This window comes from Schistocerca cancellata, chromosome 12, assembly GCF_023864275.1.
Source record: "Schistocerca cancellata isolate TAMUIC-IGC-003103 chromosome 12, iqSchCanc2.1, whole genome shotgun sequence".
Classification (NCBI taxonomy): domain Eukaryota; kingdom Metazoa; phylum Arthropoda; class Insecta; order Orthoptera; family Acrididae; genus Schistocerca; species Schistocerca cancellata.
The window spans coordinates 18352190-18370247 of NC_064637.1; the positions used below are offsets into that span (position 1 = coordinate 18352190).

General features: G+C 41.5%; 1 protein-coding gene across 1 annotated transcript in view; it reads right to left on the minus strand.

The window, feature by feature from the left end:
- The window catches only part of LOC126109833 (molybdenum cofactor sulfurase 2), a 143791-nt gene that overhangs the window by 91363 nt on the left and 34370 nt on the right, over positions 1-18058 (minus strand). Inside the window, exons 3-5 of the mRNA XM_049914893.1 lie at positions 16371-16623; positions 11399-11641; positions 4325-4473 (exon numbers count right to left, since the gene is read on the minus strand). Coding sequence (XP_049770850.1) covers positions 4325-4473; positions 11399-11641; positions 16371-16623 — 645 coding nt within the window. The remainder of the gene's footprint in view (positions 1-4324; positions 4474-11398; positions 11642-16370; positions 16624-18058) is intronic.

An 18058-nucleotide genomic window follows, 5' to 3' on the forward strand; every position in this document is an offset into this window, starting at 1 on the left:
GCAGTAGCCGCTATGGTCATCAAAATTGACAAAAGGGAAAGCCCCTCCATATCCACATCCGATAGCATCTACGAGCTGAAGATAACACGGCAGTCGGTCAGTACCGTTGTGCCTTCAAGGCTCATTTGAATGGAGTTTGCCTGTTTGTTTGTTTATACCCCTACTTGAGGGACAATAACCCATTGCTAGGGTTACATAACTTAAAAGGGAACTGTAACTGTGGATTTACAGATGGTATACTTAATTATATCAAATAAGTGCACATTCACATGGTGCATGAACTTGTAAAATATGCCTCCGCTCTTTGAATTGTCTCCTTTTGCTAGCTTTAAGAGATGTAACTGCCACTAAGAGCGTCTGGCAGTGCCTGGTCAGTCCAGAAAAGTACACTGAGAGAAGTGTCAATATACAGTACTGTTAACGTTTCATATCTTCCGACAACTGACTGCTGCAGAAAAAGTCTTAAAGGTATCCTGAGCTTGTCAGAGGTCTGTCAGTGGACGCTCTATGAGTAGCCATGGTACAGGGGTGGGGATCAATGTACCAAGTATAATTCTAATTGTGACATATGGGCACCATTCAGCCATACACAAGAGCAATATTCAGTTTACGAATATACTAATGATAAAGTAATTGTTCGTAGCCTACTCGTATCTGCTTTCCAGAAAGTTTTGGCTCATCTGCCTCGGAATTCATCACAGCTTCAGAAGTTTAATAGTCGGTTTCTGAAGATAGTGCTGGTATGATAAGGTTATGTCTAAGGTTACACCCAGTTACTTTCAGACAGTACTGTACCGTAATGTGCAACTCCTGAACCTGACTCTAGGCTAGTAGTTTGACCCACTATTACAGAGCTATTTCTATCTTTAGTGGACAAAGTTCCAGGGCTGATTTTTGAAGTGATCTTTTGAAGGTAATAGTATAGGATGTCCTCCATGACAGTAAAATCTCTTCTTTCGATGAGACTGATGTTGTGAAGTTGATGAATTTGTGAGCTGCAGTTTCTGATAGGTCACAAATGTACGAGTTGAAGACAATCAAAGGAGGACTAAAGTATGTGGCAAGCCACTATGGAGTTTACTGAATCTGCTATGGACATTTTCTGCTTGGGTTTGCAAGAAAGCATTACTGATGTATGTGTGTGTGTGTGTGTGTGTGTGTGTGTGTGTGTGTGTGTGTGTGTGTGTGTGTGTTTTTCTTCTTTTTTTTCCACTGGACTCTATTTTCCAGGAAGGTCCTCAACAAAATAATCAAGAGTTCACAAAGAAAAAAACCACAGACTGTAATGGCACCTTTAACAAAATTACTATATTTTCTATATTAAAAACAGAGATTCCATGACTTACCAAACGGGAAAGCACTGGTAGATAGGCACAATAAAAAACACACAAAAACGCACACAAAATTTCGAGCTTTCGCAACCCCCGGTTGCTTTGTCGGGAAAGAGGGAAGGAGAGGGAAAGATGAAAGGATGTGGGTTTTAAGGGAGAGGGTAAGGAGTCATTCCAATCCCAGGAGCGGAAAGACTTACCTTAGGGGGAAAAAAGGACAGGTATACACTCACGCACACACACATATCCATCCACACATATACAGACACAAGCAGACATATTTAAAGGCAAAGAGTTTGGGCAGAGATGTCAGTCGAGGCGGAAGTACAGAGGCAAAGATGTTATTGAATGACAGGTGAGGTATGAGCGGCGGCAACTTGAAATTAGCAGAGGTGGAGGCCTGGTGGGTAACAGGAAGAGAGGATATACTGAAGGGCAAGTTCCCATCTCCGGAGTTCTGATAGGTTGGTGACAGTTGGTAATATATATATATTATTTTTTATTATTTATTAAATATAAGTATCTACATTTGTACTGCGCAAACCACTGTGAAGTGCATGGCAGAGGGTGCATCCCACTGTACCAGTTATTAGTTTTTCCTATTCCCTTCACATATGGAGCATGGCAAAAACAATTTTAAATGCCTCTGTGCATGCTGTAATTAATTTAATCTTATCCTCACAATCCCTACGGGAGTAATATTTAGGAGTTTGTTGTTATTGCTAGAGTCATCATTGAAAGCCAGTTCTTGAAACTTTATTAATAGGCTTTCTCAGGATAATTTCTGTCTGTCTTCAAGAGTTTGCCAGTTCAGTCTCTTCAGTATCTCTGTGACACTCTCCCATACATCAAAAATCCTGTGACCATTTATGCTGTCCTTCTCTGTATACATTCAATATCCACTGTTAGTCTTATTTGGTATCATGAAAAACCAAGACTAGAAGTCAAAGGTGAAACTTGAAGAAGAAACAAATGTGGATAAATGTACTCAACTGAGTGCTCCTAACACAAAAATATTCATAGAACATAAGCTTCAGAAAACACAGATTTCTCTATCAGGAACTAAGATGATATATGAGGAGAAAACAGAAATATGTGAAAAACAGAAAAGTACATTATAGAAAAGGGCTAGTGATGGCAAATATGCAAATACATATCAAAATGTATGCACAGTAACTGTCCTCAACAAATGCTGATGTCTTTCCTCGGGAATCAGAGTAATATTGGGAGAGTCGAGAAGTTTCAGCATACCAGGTGAGTGATACAGAAAACAATTAACATTGAGGATGAAACAGCACACAAAAATTGAGGTTGTTTAGTAAAAGTGGAGATTACAGTAAGAAGTTCATCTGGGGGAATAGAGTATCTATAATTTTTAATTCCTGTGTGTTGTGAAATAGAATTACATACTGAATACGTTAAAACACACACACACACACACACAGACCACCACCACCACCACCACCACCACCAACAACAACAACAACAACCCATTATTTCACACAACAAGGAGATTCTTGTGCTTCTACGGCTTGGAGGACCACAACCTGAGGAAAGTATGAGGATAGTTCAATAATTAAAGAGACAAATTGGTCTGAAAAAAAGTGTTTATTTTTACAAAACAATACTTCTTCTACTTTTCAACATAATCCCATTGAACATTTATGCACTTGTTCCAACGGGCCACAAGCTTTTTTATTCTGGTTACAAAGAGCTCTTTATCTTGATGTTTGAACCAATTTTCCACAAACTTTTTCACACCCTCGTTGTCCTGGACCCTCTTCCCACGTAATGTCTCCTTCAGTGCACCAAACAAATGGAAATCATTATGTGCTAAATCAGGGGGATGAGGCAGTACTTCCCAGCCCATTATGTTGATGGTTTCCTAGGTTAGTCGAGCAATATGAGGACATGCATTGTCTTGCTGGAGTATCACACCTTTCCTCTGAGATCCATGACGTCTCTCTCTCATGGCTTGTTTCACCTTGTTTAAAAGCAAATCCAAGTAGAATTTGGTGTTCATTGTACACTGCTCTTCGAGAAAATCACAAAAAACTGGACCTTCAGCATCCCAAAACTCCGTCAACATCACTTTTCCTGCTGATACTTGGCTTTTGAATTTTTTCTTGACATGTGAGTTGGTGTGCTTCCACTCCATGTTTTGTCTTTTTAATTCTGGCTCATAATAGTGAAGCCTAGTTTCATCACAAGTTAAAATTTTGTTGAGGAAGTGCTCACTTTCTCTTTCATAATGTTCCTTTAGCTCTGTGCACACTCTCAACCTTCTTTCGTGGTGTAGCCGCGTAAACTCATTTGGGACCCATCTTGCACATGTTTTGCAGTACTTTAGCTTGTTACAGATAATGTTATTAACTGTACCAGTACTAACTTGAACCTTATCAACTATCATTTCCACAGTCACACAGCGGTCGGTATGAATAAAGTCAGCAATTCGACTATCAAGTGATGGAGTTGAAACTGCAATGGTTGGCCAGAATGGTGTTTGTCAGTCACCAAGTTGCGACCATTTTTGGTGGTTTCTCGCCTTCAGCAAGTAAAAAACGAATAACAGAATGTTGTTCAACTAATGAGGCCATTTCAAGTGGACTTGAAATGTATTTTTGAGGCTATAAACAAAGCAATGTCGATACATCGGCTGATCAGGGCTCATCCCTGTGATGCCAGCTTAAAGCCATAACTAACAGTTTTCCCCAGACCAATTTATCTCTTCAGTTTTTGAATGACCCTCATATATGTCTGGCTAATGGAGCTCCCTAGTTTGCAACATGTCCAGTTGAAAGAGATTTTTGCAAGAGTGCTACACATTATCATACTGATAGCTGTTTAAGAAACTATTGATACAACAAATGTCAAGTCACTGGGAGCACAGATTTAACATTAAGATGTAGATTCTAAACTCCTTCCACCAAATTAAAGTATCCCTTTGTGGGAGAATATGGTAATGAATTGTATACAGCTGTAGCTGTACTCACCGCTCACTGATCTCTACTCGAGGCACGTGAAATCTCTCACTCGATAATGCAATCTGAACAGTCCCTCCTCCAAAGTAATCCCTTCTGAGGGCATCAGAACTGGAATTGCGTACAAGCAGAGCACCGAGACCAGTAGGGTAACCGAACATCTGCAAACAATGAAAATAATTTTCCAAGTGCAGTGAAACTGCTGTTTCCCACTATAAATGGTTATGAATGCTTAATAAGACCCTTCTCTTCTCTATAACACAAATAAAATCTTTCAGCACCTAACCTCATAACATGACGGACCATTCATTTGTGAAGTACATCCATTATATGTCAGGGTTCACAGAGAAATATGATTCAGTACTACTTTACCTGCTCTCTTTCGAAATTTGGAAGGTAGGAGATGAGGTATTGGTGAAAGTGAAGCTCTGAGGGAGGGTCACGAATTGTGCTCGAGTAGCTCAGTCCCTGCAAAAGGCAGAGGTTCCTTGTTTTAGTCCGACACACAGTCAGGGTGTAAACGAGGATAAGGAAAAAAAATTCCCGGATTTTTCCCGGATTTCCCAGCTAAAAATACACTTACTCCCGGGTGGAAATACACTTTTTCTGTATTAAGTTATTCTTCGGCACTGTCAAACTCATCAATCCTTTGAATGTTTATGGTTTTATATACAGACAGGATTTCCTGGCACTTTTGAAAACGAGACTCGGGGGAGAGGGGGGGGGGGGGGGGGGACACACGTTTATTAAGACCTTTGATGTGCAGCTACAAATTTTCGTATTACGAAGGTATAATAAACAATGCATGTCACTTTCCGAAGCATTGAAATCGAGATTATGATGCGCTTTTGTAGACCAGTCATAGCTCATGTCACGTGATGTCGGCAGCTGATGCCAGCATAGGTCACGTGATATAGTCAGCCAATAGCAAGATAACTCTTCAGTAGTGCAAACACACAAATAAGAAAAGTTAATGGTTTAAATTAATATACATAGCATTCACATATAATATTGGTCTCAAAGATTAATAAGCTGGAAGAGAAGTTAAGCTTCCATATATAATGTTGATCTTTTTTGCGCGTGATACACTTTTAGATACAGCACACAAATGTGACAGTAAAATTTTTAATTGCAACGTAAATGTCTGATTTGGGCTCGAAATTCTTCTATATGGTTGTCGTCAAAGAGTTGATTTTTAAATCAGAGGCAAACTCTTTGTGATTTAAGAAATTCATCATAGATTCTCGCACTTAGTTCATGTTGCGTAAAAGGAAATTTGCCTTGAATGTAACTATTTGATACCACCATTCGCAATATTCTCCCGCGACCTGTTAGAAATAGGTTCGTTTGATAAGTTGCAAGAGAGCTCCAGATAACAGGCGTCACCGCGCTTGCGCAGTTACGATGTCGCAGAAAGCCCATATATATGTTTGTATGTGTAAAACATTAAAAGATCTTACATTGCGTCATACAAGGATCAAGACATCAGAGGATACTTCAGGAGCATTGGAATTCCGTGAACCACACTAAAATGCATAATTCGGCTTAAAATGCACACTCGTATGTAAATTTTCTTGGAGTACCAGTACTGTATTATCTCATGTTTGGTTCTTTATTATGGCATAATGCCATACGTGCACTTAAAATGCAGCGAACAGTTGAAACTAACCAATAGTGTGAAATTAAATACTTCATTTCAAATAAATTGACTGCCTCAGCAGAAAAGATTAATGGAATCTCTTTTGCAAACCAGCAAAAATAACTTCATTGTTCTGCAAGGCGATTTTTGCTTGACTGTCAGAAAGGTGGAAATAATATCTGAAATTAATAACATATTTTGGCCTTCCATAATTATTCAAACGTATTTTAACTCATTTGATAGCTCCCAGCCACAAAAATCCGTTTTGTTATCATTTAACGTGAGAGCAACAAATGATGAGGAAACAACAAAGTCACTGAACGTAAACACAGGTCACATGGAGACGACCCACGTCCCCACCGCAACTCAGACTGCTCTGTGCATCAGCCCCAGATTTACTATTATTTCCCAACTGGGACAATATTAAGTAGTAGCACCCAGCTACACTTCTGTAACCAGAAGCGGGAGAAGGTACTACTCATACGTGACTCAACTGCGCATGTGCAAGAGCCAGCCCGCAACTGCTCAAATGAATCTAATTTAAACAGTTGACACATCACGCTCACCGGAGGCAATTTGTTGTTATGAAGCACTAAAGTCTTCCTAAAGCCTTTGACACACTTTGCAGTTGGCAGACACTTGTATGAGCACTGTTTTGTTGTTGTATATGGCGCATTTCCTTTGCAACTCAAGTTTTATTTATTTATTTATTTTTGTTTTTATTTTTTTTTCCATGTTTTGTTGCTGCAGTATTATTCTGCAGTAGTGGGATACAGTAATATCCTTTGTTAGAGTATTGGTTCTTACCAGTCAAAATCACAAAAATTTAACTGAAAACTAAAACAATGAAAAATTCCCAGAATACTAAACAATTCCCGGGTTTTTTCCCAATTTTCTCCCGGATGAAAAAATTCCCGGGTTTTTCCTGGTTGTCCCGGGTCGTATACACCCTGACAGTTTTAATCTGCCAGGAATTGTTTGTCCTATATATATTCTTTCTCCTTATATAAAATTTTAAATGAAATCTGTACACACAACAACATGTTATTCCATTTTATTCCTCGCAGTCAGTTTTAACAGAAGACAGGAAATTTTTATTTACAGTTTATCGGCTTATGATTAGAATCCTACTATAGAATCTGAATTGCCAAAAACTTTATAATCCTACCTGTCAGCAGATTAAAATTATGCAAAATATTGTCCTGAAGCTACTATCCTCATAGACACAGCAGCTGGAGAGTTCTCTCTTGTGCCCTGTTTACCAATGATTCCAACCAATTTAAACATTTGTTTTAACCAACTTCAGTTGCCAATCTAGGTTTACTTTGCAACACTAATAAAGAAGGCTCCAAGTCGTAAAGAGGAGGAAAAGTGGAGGTGAACACAGAGAGTGGGAAGGAAAAGATGGACAGACGGAGGGAGAGTAGGAGGATAGGGACAGAGAGAGGGGGAGGAGGAGAATGACAGAGAGAGAGAGAGGGGAGGAGGAGAGCCGGCCACTGTGGTTGAGCAGTTCTAGGTGCTCAGTCCAGAACCATGCAGCTGCTACGGTCACAGGTTCAAATCCTGCCTTGGGCACGGATGTGTGTGATGTCCTTAGGCTAGTTAGGTTTATCTAGTTCTAAGTCTAGGGGACTGATAACCTCAGAAGTTAAGTCCCATAGTGCTTAGAGCCATTTGAGGAGGAGAATGACAGAGAGGGGTGGAGGATGAGAATGACACAGTGACGGGGGAGGTGGTGGTAAAGAACACAGAAAGGGGGAGGGGGAGGAATGGAGAAAGAGAGGAGGGACAGAGGGAGGGCAGATACAGAGATTCGGATATACATTCAATTCCTATACAAATTTAGCAACTGCGAAGCATTTCTCGGTTGGATAGTAATAAATTTAATTAAATTTAATAAAAAATAATAAATTGAATTAACCAGTAGCATAAAAAGAGTAAACTGATTGCCAGATCAAACACCAGTGGTGCTGAACATATTTAATGGTTGTGCAGGTGGGCCCAAAGAAATCAGTCATGCATCATAGTTCCATTTTGGAACTGACAGTGATTTTATCTAAGAAAGCCCACAAACACTTGCATAAAAAATCATCTTAGATAATGAAATAATTGCCGTAAATGTGTTGAGTCTGTAAATGTTACAGGAGGGAAGATGAACAATGATCAGCACTTTTTTCTGTTTTTAAATATGTCCAGTGGTACTATTGCAATTTCACCTTTTGAAGCTAAATACTTGCCAGCCATTTGTCATTTTACAATTTTTTCAAATGAATTCTCCATTTGACACAATACATATAATGAGACATACGTAAAATGGTCTACTACCACACAAGTAAACTTCTGATATTAAAAGAACCGTAAAGCTACATAATTGCCACCAACAGTGTTTGCAACATCCAACAAGACAGGTGAATTTAAGATAACACCCATTAAATTTCAGCTGGTAAGGCTAAAATATGTTCAACAAACACTGTCTGCAAACTTTTGACTGTTAAAAAAAATATCTATTCTGTGATTTGTTTAAAGCCCTGATCTCAGTTTTTTGTGTTTCTTCTTAGTGGCCTATGAAAGAACACTGTACACTTCATAGAAGTTCTGACATACAGCCTCGCCTGTCTGTCTTTATCCAGTCAACAAGTACAGAAACAAAATTTCATTCAAATATGTGTTATGTGACAAATGTTGATGAAACTGAAGTTTATTATGAAAAGGGCTGAGACCTATCTAAGGTAAAAGGACAAAATATTATTCACCCCTAAAGAGAGCACACTGTTCTCTTTGGAACACTGGGCACAGCACAGAACTGGTTCCAGGCAGCCGCGTCCCCCTCACCTCAGACATAACTCACAAAAGTTAAGTGGCGTGTTCGTGCCGGTCGCTCGTATCGAGTCAGTATAGAAAGACAGGTAGACACCGAGACGTAACGGAACGGCAGAAAGGAGCTATCGCATTTCGACGTGCCCGTTACCGCACCGGCTACAAAACTATTCGATCTGTTGTCGTATCGACACGGACTATCCGACGTATCTACGAGGAACGGTGTACTGCCCACAAGCTGCGTAACGAGGCACGAGAACGTCGGTCACAACTGACCGTGGCCTGCAGATGAGAGTCACACCTTGTCAACGAGCACCAGTTTCGAACTTGAAAGGACTGTTACTGTGAGTGAATATAGGTCCATCTCTACGGGTTTACGACCAAACACTGTGAAAGCAACTGCAAGCAACTGGCGCTCGGAGCTGTGTATCTCAGAAAAGGCCACAGGCCACAGCTGCACACTTTCAGTCAGCTAAACAACACAGAGTGGACAGTAGACTGGAGGTCCGTAGTGCGGGCCGACGAGTCGTTACTCTGCCAGCTCACGAATGACGTGAAGCACCGAGTGCACAGCAGGAGCTGCGGTATGTGGAGGCTGCAGTTCAGGTCGGAGGCAGTACCATGACGACCCTCCATTCAGGTTACGATGAAAAAGAACATTCTCGGTAACTTTTATTTTATTTAATCGTACGGCTGGGGACCCCCGTCGGGCAGACCGTTTGCCGGGTGCCGGTCTTTCAATTTGGTGCCACTTCGGTGACCTGCAGTCGACGAGGACGGTAGGACGGTGGTGAGGACAGCACGACACCCAGTCCCTGGGTGGAGAAAATTCCCCGACCCAGCCACGAATCGAACCCGGGCCCAGAGGACTGACAATCCGTCACACTGACCGTTCGGCAATGGGGGCTCAGTAACTGAGTGTTGCCTTTCTTTCTGTATCTTCATTACGAGTACGTTTTTGATACCCCTCTGTTCCCAGAGCTCACACGTGTGTCCGGTTCGACGAACGATCGGACACACTGTCGTATCTCGACTGGCTCGCAAAATCGTCCGATCTTAATCGTGTAGAAAATGTGTGGGACTATTTGGAACAGAGGGTGAAACACTGCAGTGAATGTGTTTACAGTCTGGTAGTCCTACCAGATCTAATCACTGGTGGGTTTCTTCAGCTACACACAACATATCTGACGAAACTCACGGACAGCCTCGCTCGTCAATCTGTTATCGGGGTTTAGAGATGTGTGACTTCAAAATTAATTTAACAGTTCCAATTCCAAAGAAAACAGCTGCTCGCAGGTGTGAATATTATTGAACTATCAGTTGTTATTGTTGCAAAATACTGACACAAATTATTTACAGAAGAATACAAAAATTGGTAGAAACTGACTCTGGGGAAGGTCAGTTTCGATTCTGGAGAAATATAGCAACATGCGAGGCATTACTGACTATGAATTATCTTAGAAGATAGGTTTATAGCTACTGCGGATTTGAAAAAAAGCTTTTGAAAATGCTGACTGCAATATTCTCTTTGAAATTCTGAAGGTAGGAGAGGTAAAATAAAGCAAACGAAAGATTATTTATGCTTGTACACAAATCAGATGGCAGTTATAAGAGTCAGGGAGCACGAAAGAAAAGCAGTGGTTGAGAAGGGAGTGAGACAGGGTTGTAACATATCAAAGAGGATATAAGATGAATGTCAACAAAAGCAAAACAAGGGTACTGGAACATAGTCAATTAAGATCAGGTGATGCTGAAGGAATTAGATCAGGAAACAAGTCATAAAGGTAGTACACAAGCTTTGTTATTTGGGCAGTAAGATAACTGATGGTGCCTGAACTACAGAGGATATGACATTTAGACAGGCAACAAAAAGAAAAGTGTTTATGAAGAAGAGAAATTTGTCAACATCTGACTTTGCTACAGTTATTTAACTGGATTGTAGCTAGGGATTGGAGTGAAATGTGGGCGAGCAACAGTTTAGAGAAGAAGAGAATAGAGGCTTTTAAAACTTTATGCTACAGAAGAATGCTGGAGATTAGATGGCTATATAGTGTAACTAATGCGGAAGTACTGAATAGAAGCATGCAGAAAAGAAATTTGTGGCAGAACCTGGGTAGAAGAAGTGGTCAATTGATAGGATACATTCTGAGATATCAAAGGATCACCAGTTGAGTACTGGAGGGAAGAGTGGGGGGAAAAAATTGTAGAGGGAGTCCAAGAGGTGCATACAGCAAGCGGATTCAGAAGGATATAGGCAGCAGTAGTTATTTGGATGTGAAGAGATTAGCACAGGATAGAGTAGCACAGAGAGATTTGCATCAAACCAGTCTTTGGACTGCAGACCTCAACAACAACAACAACAACAACAATGAGGCTACAGGTGATGGTACATGGTATTATTGCAATGTTTCCTGGAGGGGGGGGGGGGGCTGTTATTTGTCCACTATGCTTACGCTTTGCTAGTACTCTTTTTACAAAAAATAAAGATTCAATTAATACACACTTCATTAATATATGTACTACATTACAGAACCAAGCGTGCAGCAAAAAAAAGAGAGAGAGAGAGAGAGAGAGAGAGAGAGTCAGTCTTCTCCCCCTTGACTTTATGAGTGAGACTTTGAGAGTACCTTGTAAAATGACACAGAAACAAAATCTGGTGCCACGTGCGACAAATCCAGTGATGGCATTGCTGCAGCATCCAGGAAACAGAACCACTTTGAAGAACCATTTGACCTGATACCAGGAAGCTTATTCAAACTGCCACCGTGCACACTTTCAACCCAAGATAGTGGGTAGCGCACACCACAGAAATTGCTCTGTGCTGGATACACAAAAAGGGAATTGCTGCTTGGTACCTCAGCTCCATGTATCTGTAAGAAAGAGCACTAAAATAATTCAGAGTGTCTAAAATAACTTTCCTGTAATGACCTCACTGGCAGAGAGGCAAATATATTGCAAGAGGTGTAGATCTGTAAACAATTGGAATTGCCTTTTTGTTCTACATTCATAGATGGTAATAAAACATGTCACAACATTAAGTGAGTAATAATTAAATGTATTTAACAATAAAAACAAAAAACAACAACTATACAAAATAACAACATTTTTCATCATATTATTATACAAGGTGATTCTTATTAACATACAAAAACCCCTAAGTGACATACATGGCGCTGAGAAAAGTAATTTAAGACACGTCGGGATGAAAATGTCAGGAAATACCCCAAAAGTGGATGACATACGTTGGACATGTGACGTCACCACCCATGAACTGGTGGAGCCTATCAGTCTGTTGCATCTGACCATCCCAACTCAAGTCAAGTATTCACATCAGTGTGGCTCTGGGCCTGCATGCAGGACTTCAGCGCGTGGCGGCTCAGGGTTCGAGTCTTGTGTCTAGCAGGCAGTATTTTTTGTATTGTGTTACACAATTGTGTGTTTACATTGAAGTAATATTTAGTATTGTATTTACCGGTCTCACAGTCTCTGCTGGTTAGTTGCAAAGTACAGAACAGAAACCTGCCATATTGTGTGACAAGAAAATAAGTATAAGCTTCTAAATTGCATCGCTAGCAGTAAATGATGTACATGTTCTTTGTAAATAAAGTCTGTAAACAAAAAAGAAGGGACAAAAGGAAAGAAAAACACAGAATTAGGACCAATTTTCTTGGTTCCAGTGAGGACAATAATGCTGTAACTTTTACTATGTTTTCAACACATAACATTCACCAAACGTGTTTGAAGACAAAGTAGCCTACCAGAGCAATGTGTAGTGCTGCCCCTACTGTCAATCGTAGGTAGATAAGCCCACTTGCTGCATGTGTGGTGAGGTATGTCATATGGTGACAGCACATGTTCAGCATTTGTCATCCACTTTTGGGGTATTTCCTAACATTTGCAGCTCCATGTGTCTCGTATAAAATTTCTTGTCTCAGTGTCTTCTACACTGTTTTGGAGCTTCCTAAACATTAATAAGAACCAACCTGTATAAAATGTTAATTTCAAACTGCTAATGACAAAAAATAAATGGGGAAAAGAACACTAATGGACTATTGTTAAAAGCCATCACACCATTCTCTTGAAATGATTTGAGAAAATCGAAAATCAGGGTAGCCACACCAATATCTTTAACTGCATTCATTTTTAAATCATAACCACAAACAAAGATAATTGCACATTAGATATACATGCACAGAGTAGAATGAAATCACTGTTGGACTGACAATTTGGTTAATGGTGACTAATCGATTAAATTTCAGGTGTGCAACACATAAACCTTGTTTCTTTTTTTTAATATTTCAGCTGTATACTAACCAGCCATCTTCTGAGTGAGCTGACAACCTGAAGCTACAGCACTCTGAAGATGGCTAAAAGGCATACTGCCCAAATATTAAAGTAACAAATAGCGTTTATGTGGTTGCAGAACCAAAATTTAATAATTCAGTCACTAAACTATGAAAAGATGAAGATGCACATAATATGACTAGTTTCAAACATCTTTGTCCATTATTGAGCTAATTCTGAGTGATTCTGAAATGTTTAGTGAAATAATATTTTTACATTTTGAGCTATTGACAGCTGTTCAACTACGAAAATTTGTGTCCTAAATGTAAGTCCCTGCAATACACCGAGCAATATCAATGCACATGGCTGAACATACAAATGCTTAGAAAAGTCTGGAGATTTTATGCACATGCAGATGTCAGATGAGCAATGGTTGTCTCTTTTATTTTTAAGGGAGCAAAACGTATACAGTGTGAGCCAAGAGGAAAGGTACATGCTTTGAGAGGTGATAGTATTAGTGATTCTGGACAGAAATGTCCAAAAATGTCATATGGATATATGTCCTATTCCAAATGGTTTTCAAGATTTAATATCATCAGAACCTCCAGTGAAAACGTGGCACAGTACAAAATTTCCTACAGAAAAGGTCCTACTTATTTTTTCTCTACGACTAACAGTTTGCATGTCATGAATTTTCTGTAGCTTAAGTAAGCTTCTGCTGGCCAATTTGAGGTAGTTCCCCAATTTGGTAGCCCACAAGTGCTCTGTATCATTGTTCGTCTCAACTTCCTCTATGTTACTCTAGTACACTATAAAAAACCACAATGTTTGAGTAAATACAAAAACAAATAACAATGTAAAGGGTGGATGAGAAGTCCCCATACCCCTGTAACCCCTGTTTAGTACAAAATATTATTGCGCAGGGTGGTAGCTATGTTACTTCTTATCAATTGTTGGAATTCATGTTGAACAGTTTTTTCACAGTCTCAGTCAAGTTTTAATTTGTAGCCATGGCAGATGTGAATGGTCATATTGAGGTGCGCTTAGGAACAAATGTTTGGGTGTATGAATAACAACACACAGGGGAGACAATGAGATAGTTAATGGGAGCATTCCAAGAAATATTTAATAATGCTCCCCCTTGAAAGGCAATACATCTGGATTGGGAAAGACAAGCTTTGGGTTTTGGTAGTGTTAAAGACAACAGAGTAGAAGGAAGAAGCCACGAGGAGAAATGTGCCAGAGTCTCTATGTGAAGTCGACACACAAATGTGCTTCAGAGCTTGGTATACTGAGGATGAAAATGCAAGAGTGCATGAAAAAAGACCTTATGGTCATAACTTTCATAAATAACATTCATAAATGATTTATCGGATGCAGACCGGAATGAGCATGTTTTAGCATGCTGCACTTTGTTTTCAGATGAATGTGTCATTTATCACACGTGTGCTAGAAATATTGTCATTTGGGTCAAAGAGAATCCTCGTTAGACAGAAAAGTTAGAAAGGAACTCGCCTCATGTAATGATATTGGCAGTGATGATATAACATCAGATGTTACACTATGTGAATGGTGCAAATTACTTCCAAATGTTATAAACATAGTTCGTACTGCAACTTGAGGAAAGAGGTCTCTCAGAATGCAGCAAGACATAGCACCTCCTCACTACACTCTTGCAGCGTGCGAATTCCTAAATGAACATCCATGGTTCCTCAGCAACACCAGCTCCCTTGAAATGACCACTGTAGTGTCGCGGAATAGTAAATAGTTGGAAACGTGGAATATTGTCAAAGTTTCATTGCCTATGACGAGAGCCAGAGGCAGTAGGTTAGCTAAGAGGTAAGAGGATTGCACATATATTGGAATGTGTCATCACGCAGGGGCAATGGCCTGGTTACACACAACAGGGAAGAGAGAATTGCTCAGCATGCGGAGACTGTCGTAGAGTGTGAGACAGAGGTATAGCGTCAACTGTACTGCATTTCACAACTTCGCGTAAGTCTACCGTAACAACACGTAACTCTGTCACAAGAACACCTAAGGGGCGAGTACGACAGGTAAATCAGCAGTATAAGTGGAACGAATGCATTCATTACAAACGAGCATGATGTCAGGACATCGCTCGTGCTTCCTTTAAATACGCCAGCTTTGATAGCAACAAGGACTCACAGTTAGACTTGCAGTTAGATGTGATGCATACCACTCAGCTCGGTGATCGACATATTAATCTTTATTAAGGAGATGTTGCAGTAAGGGCAGCCCATCCAGCAGCAGACATGAGGGGACAGTACCAGCTCTGGTCCTCTCTGCTGCCGCTATCAATCATCGACCTAGGATTAGCAGACATCGCAGCGAACTTGCTTGCCGCCAATGCTGACCACACAGGTGAGCCGTCGTCGAGATCGTGCGGGACCTAGGCCCCGTGCATCCACCGTCACAACCGGGTTAGCCGACGACGCTGGGGGACTGCAGCCCGTTCCGTCCGTCCACCGCAGACGAGCCACTAGGAGGAGCAGGGAAGAAGACAGGGTGGGATAGAGTACACTCCGCACTACGAGAACGCCTCTCGTGCCGACAGCGCCGGGACTCCAACCCGGAGCCTCCAACCTCGCAGCAGCCTGCTGTCCGCCGCTGAGCCGTCCGGCCAGCCGGGCACCGCCAGCCACGCATGCCCGAAGTAAGGGCATTCCACGCTACGTCACAGCACGCGGTGCAGCGTTAGCAAGACTGGTGCGGCCCGGAGCTGGTGTCATCGCTACGAGATAGCAAGGACTCGGGGAAGGTCGTTGATATCACCAAGCTCAGCCAGCCTGTGTTATGTGGGGCACATTGTACTCGGCAGAATAAAGGTGTCACGAATTAATAACGTTTCTTTGGTGTTTCTGACACATCCGCAGTCATTTCCTAGCATCCTGACAACTGGAGAGGTCACCGCTCAGCTTCCAGTCCACCGTAGGCGACCGGGACCACCGGGGCGCCTACACCACCAAGAACATCTGAACACACCACAACTGACAACTCATTACGGGGAGTCATTAAGACAAACGTATTTGTATATCGTTATACTACAAACAGACAACTGTGCAGTGCTCTTGTGGATGCGTTTCACACTGTAACACTAGACACAATTAAAAATATGTCATAAAGAACATGGTGGTGTATGGAAATGTGTTTACAGCACAGTGGGGAACATATCGATATATTGGACATTTAATACAGAGGGCACAGGAAGTGGACAGACGGACACCACCATTTTGACAGTGTCGCCCATTTGTTACTCAGGAACCGACTGGCGGCAAACACGTCTGATCTCACCTCTCTGTTAGCCTTGCTGAAGACAGAAAAAGCTTCCTCCTGGCTGATGCACGTGACTGAAGCACCTCGAGATGCTGCTAGTTCCCTCATCCCCAGTACGGACGTGTGGTTGTCCTGGAGGTAGGCGAAGGTGCCAGCCTGACCGTCCTCTCCCCAGACAAAGGACTCCGCTACCAGCTTCAGGGCTGCTGTTGCCCCAGATGTGAATATTACGCTGTACTCGTCTGGGTTGGCACTGTAATGCTGCAACACTCTGCAAAAGCACAACACAATAAACACTGAATGGCATAACTTACAACAACTATAATATAAAAAGTGTAACCCGTATTCTTACAGAAGATAGTACTGGTTAAAACTAGAAAAACTACACAGAAGAAGGCAAATAAACTGGTACATCTGTCTAGTATCTCGTAGGGCCCCTGCGAGCACACAGAAGTGCCGCATCACGACGTGGCACGGACTCGACTAATGTCTGCTAGAGGAAATTGACACCACAAATCCTGCAGGGCTGTTGATAAATCCGTAAGAGTATGAGGGGGTGGAAAATCTTCTGAACAGCACATTGCAAGCCATCCCATATATGCTCAATAATGTTCATGTCTGAGGAGTTTGGTGGCCAGCAGAAGTGCTTAAACTTAGAAGAGTGTTCCTGGGGCCACTCTGTAGCAATTCTGCACCTGTGGGTTGTCACAGTGTCATGCTGGAACTGAACTGGAAGTCCGACGGGATGCACAATTGACACGAATGCATACAGGTTATCAGATAGGATGCTTACGTATGTGTCACCTGTCAGAGTCGTATCTAGACATACAAGGGGTTTGATAGCACTTCAACTACATATGCCCCACACCATTACAGAGTCTCCACCAGCTTGAACAGTCCACTGCCGACATGCGAGATCCACGGATTCGTGAGGTTGTCTCCATACCCGTACATGTCCGTCCACTTGATACAATTTGAAATGAGACTCATCCGACCAGGCAACATGTTTCCAGTCATCAACAGTCCAATGTCAGAGCTGATGGGCCCAGGCAAGGTGTAAAGCTTTGTATCGTGCAGTCATCAGGGGTACACGAGTGGACCTTCGGCTCCGAAAGCCTATACCGATGATGTTTTGCTGAATGGTTCACACGCTGACACTTGTTGATGGCCCACCATTGACATCTGGAGCAATTTGCAAAAGGGTTGCACTTCTGTCATGTTGAACAATTGTCTTCAGTCGTCGTCGGTCCCATTCTTGCAGGACCTTTTCCTGTTTTCCTGATATTCACAGTACACTCACGAAATGGTCATACGGGAAAATCCCCACTTCATCGCTGTGTCCCATCACTCATGCATCGACTATAACACCACGTTCAAACTCACTTAAATCTTGATAACCTGCTATTGAAGCAGCATTAACCGATCTAACAATGGCGCCAGACACTTGTTATATGGGCATTGCCAACTGCAGTGCCATATTCTGCCAGTTTACATATCTCTGTATTCAAATACCCATGCCTGTACCAGTTTCTTAGGCACTTCAGTATACAAACACGTGTCCGGAATCTAATACTTATTGAGTACTGTCCATGTTCTTCCTGCTGATCCATTGCTCATTTCTTATTGCTTTTGTTTGTCTCTGTGCTTAATTCTCTGGCTGTGACACTGTTATTAGACATAGCAATATGTCATATTCCAACTATGAA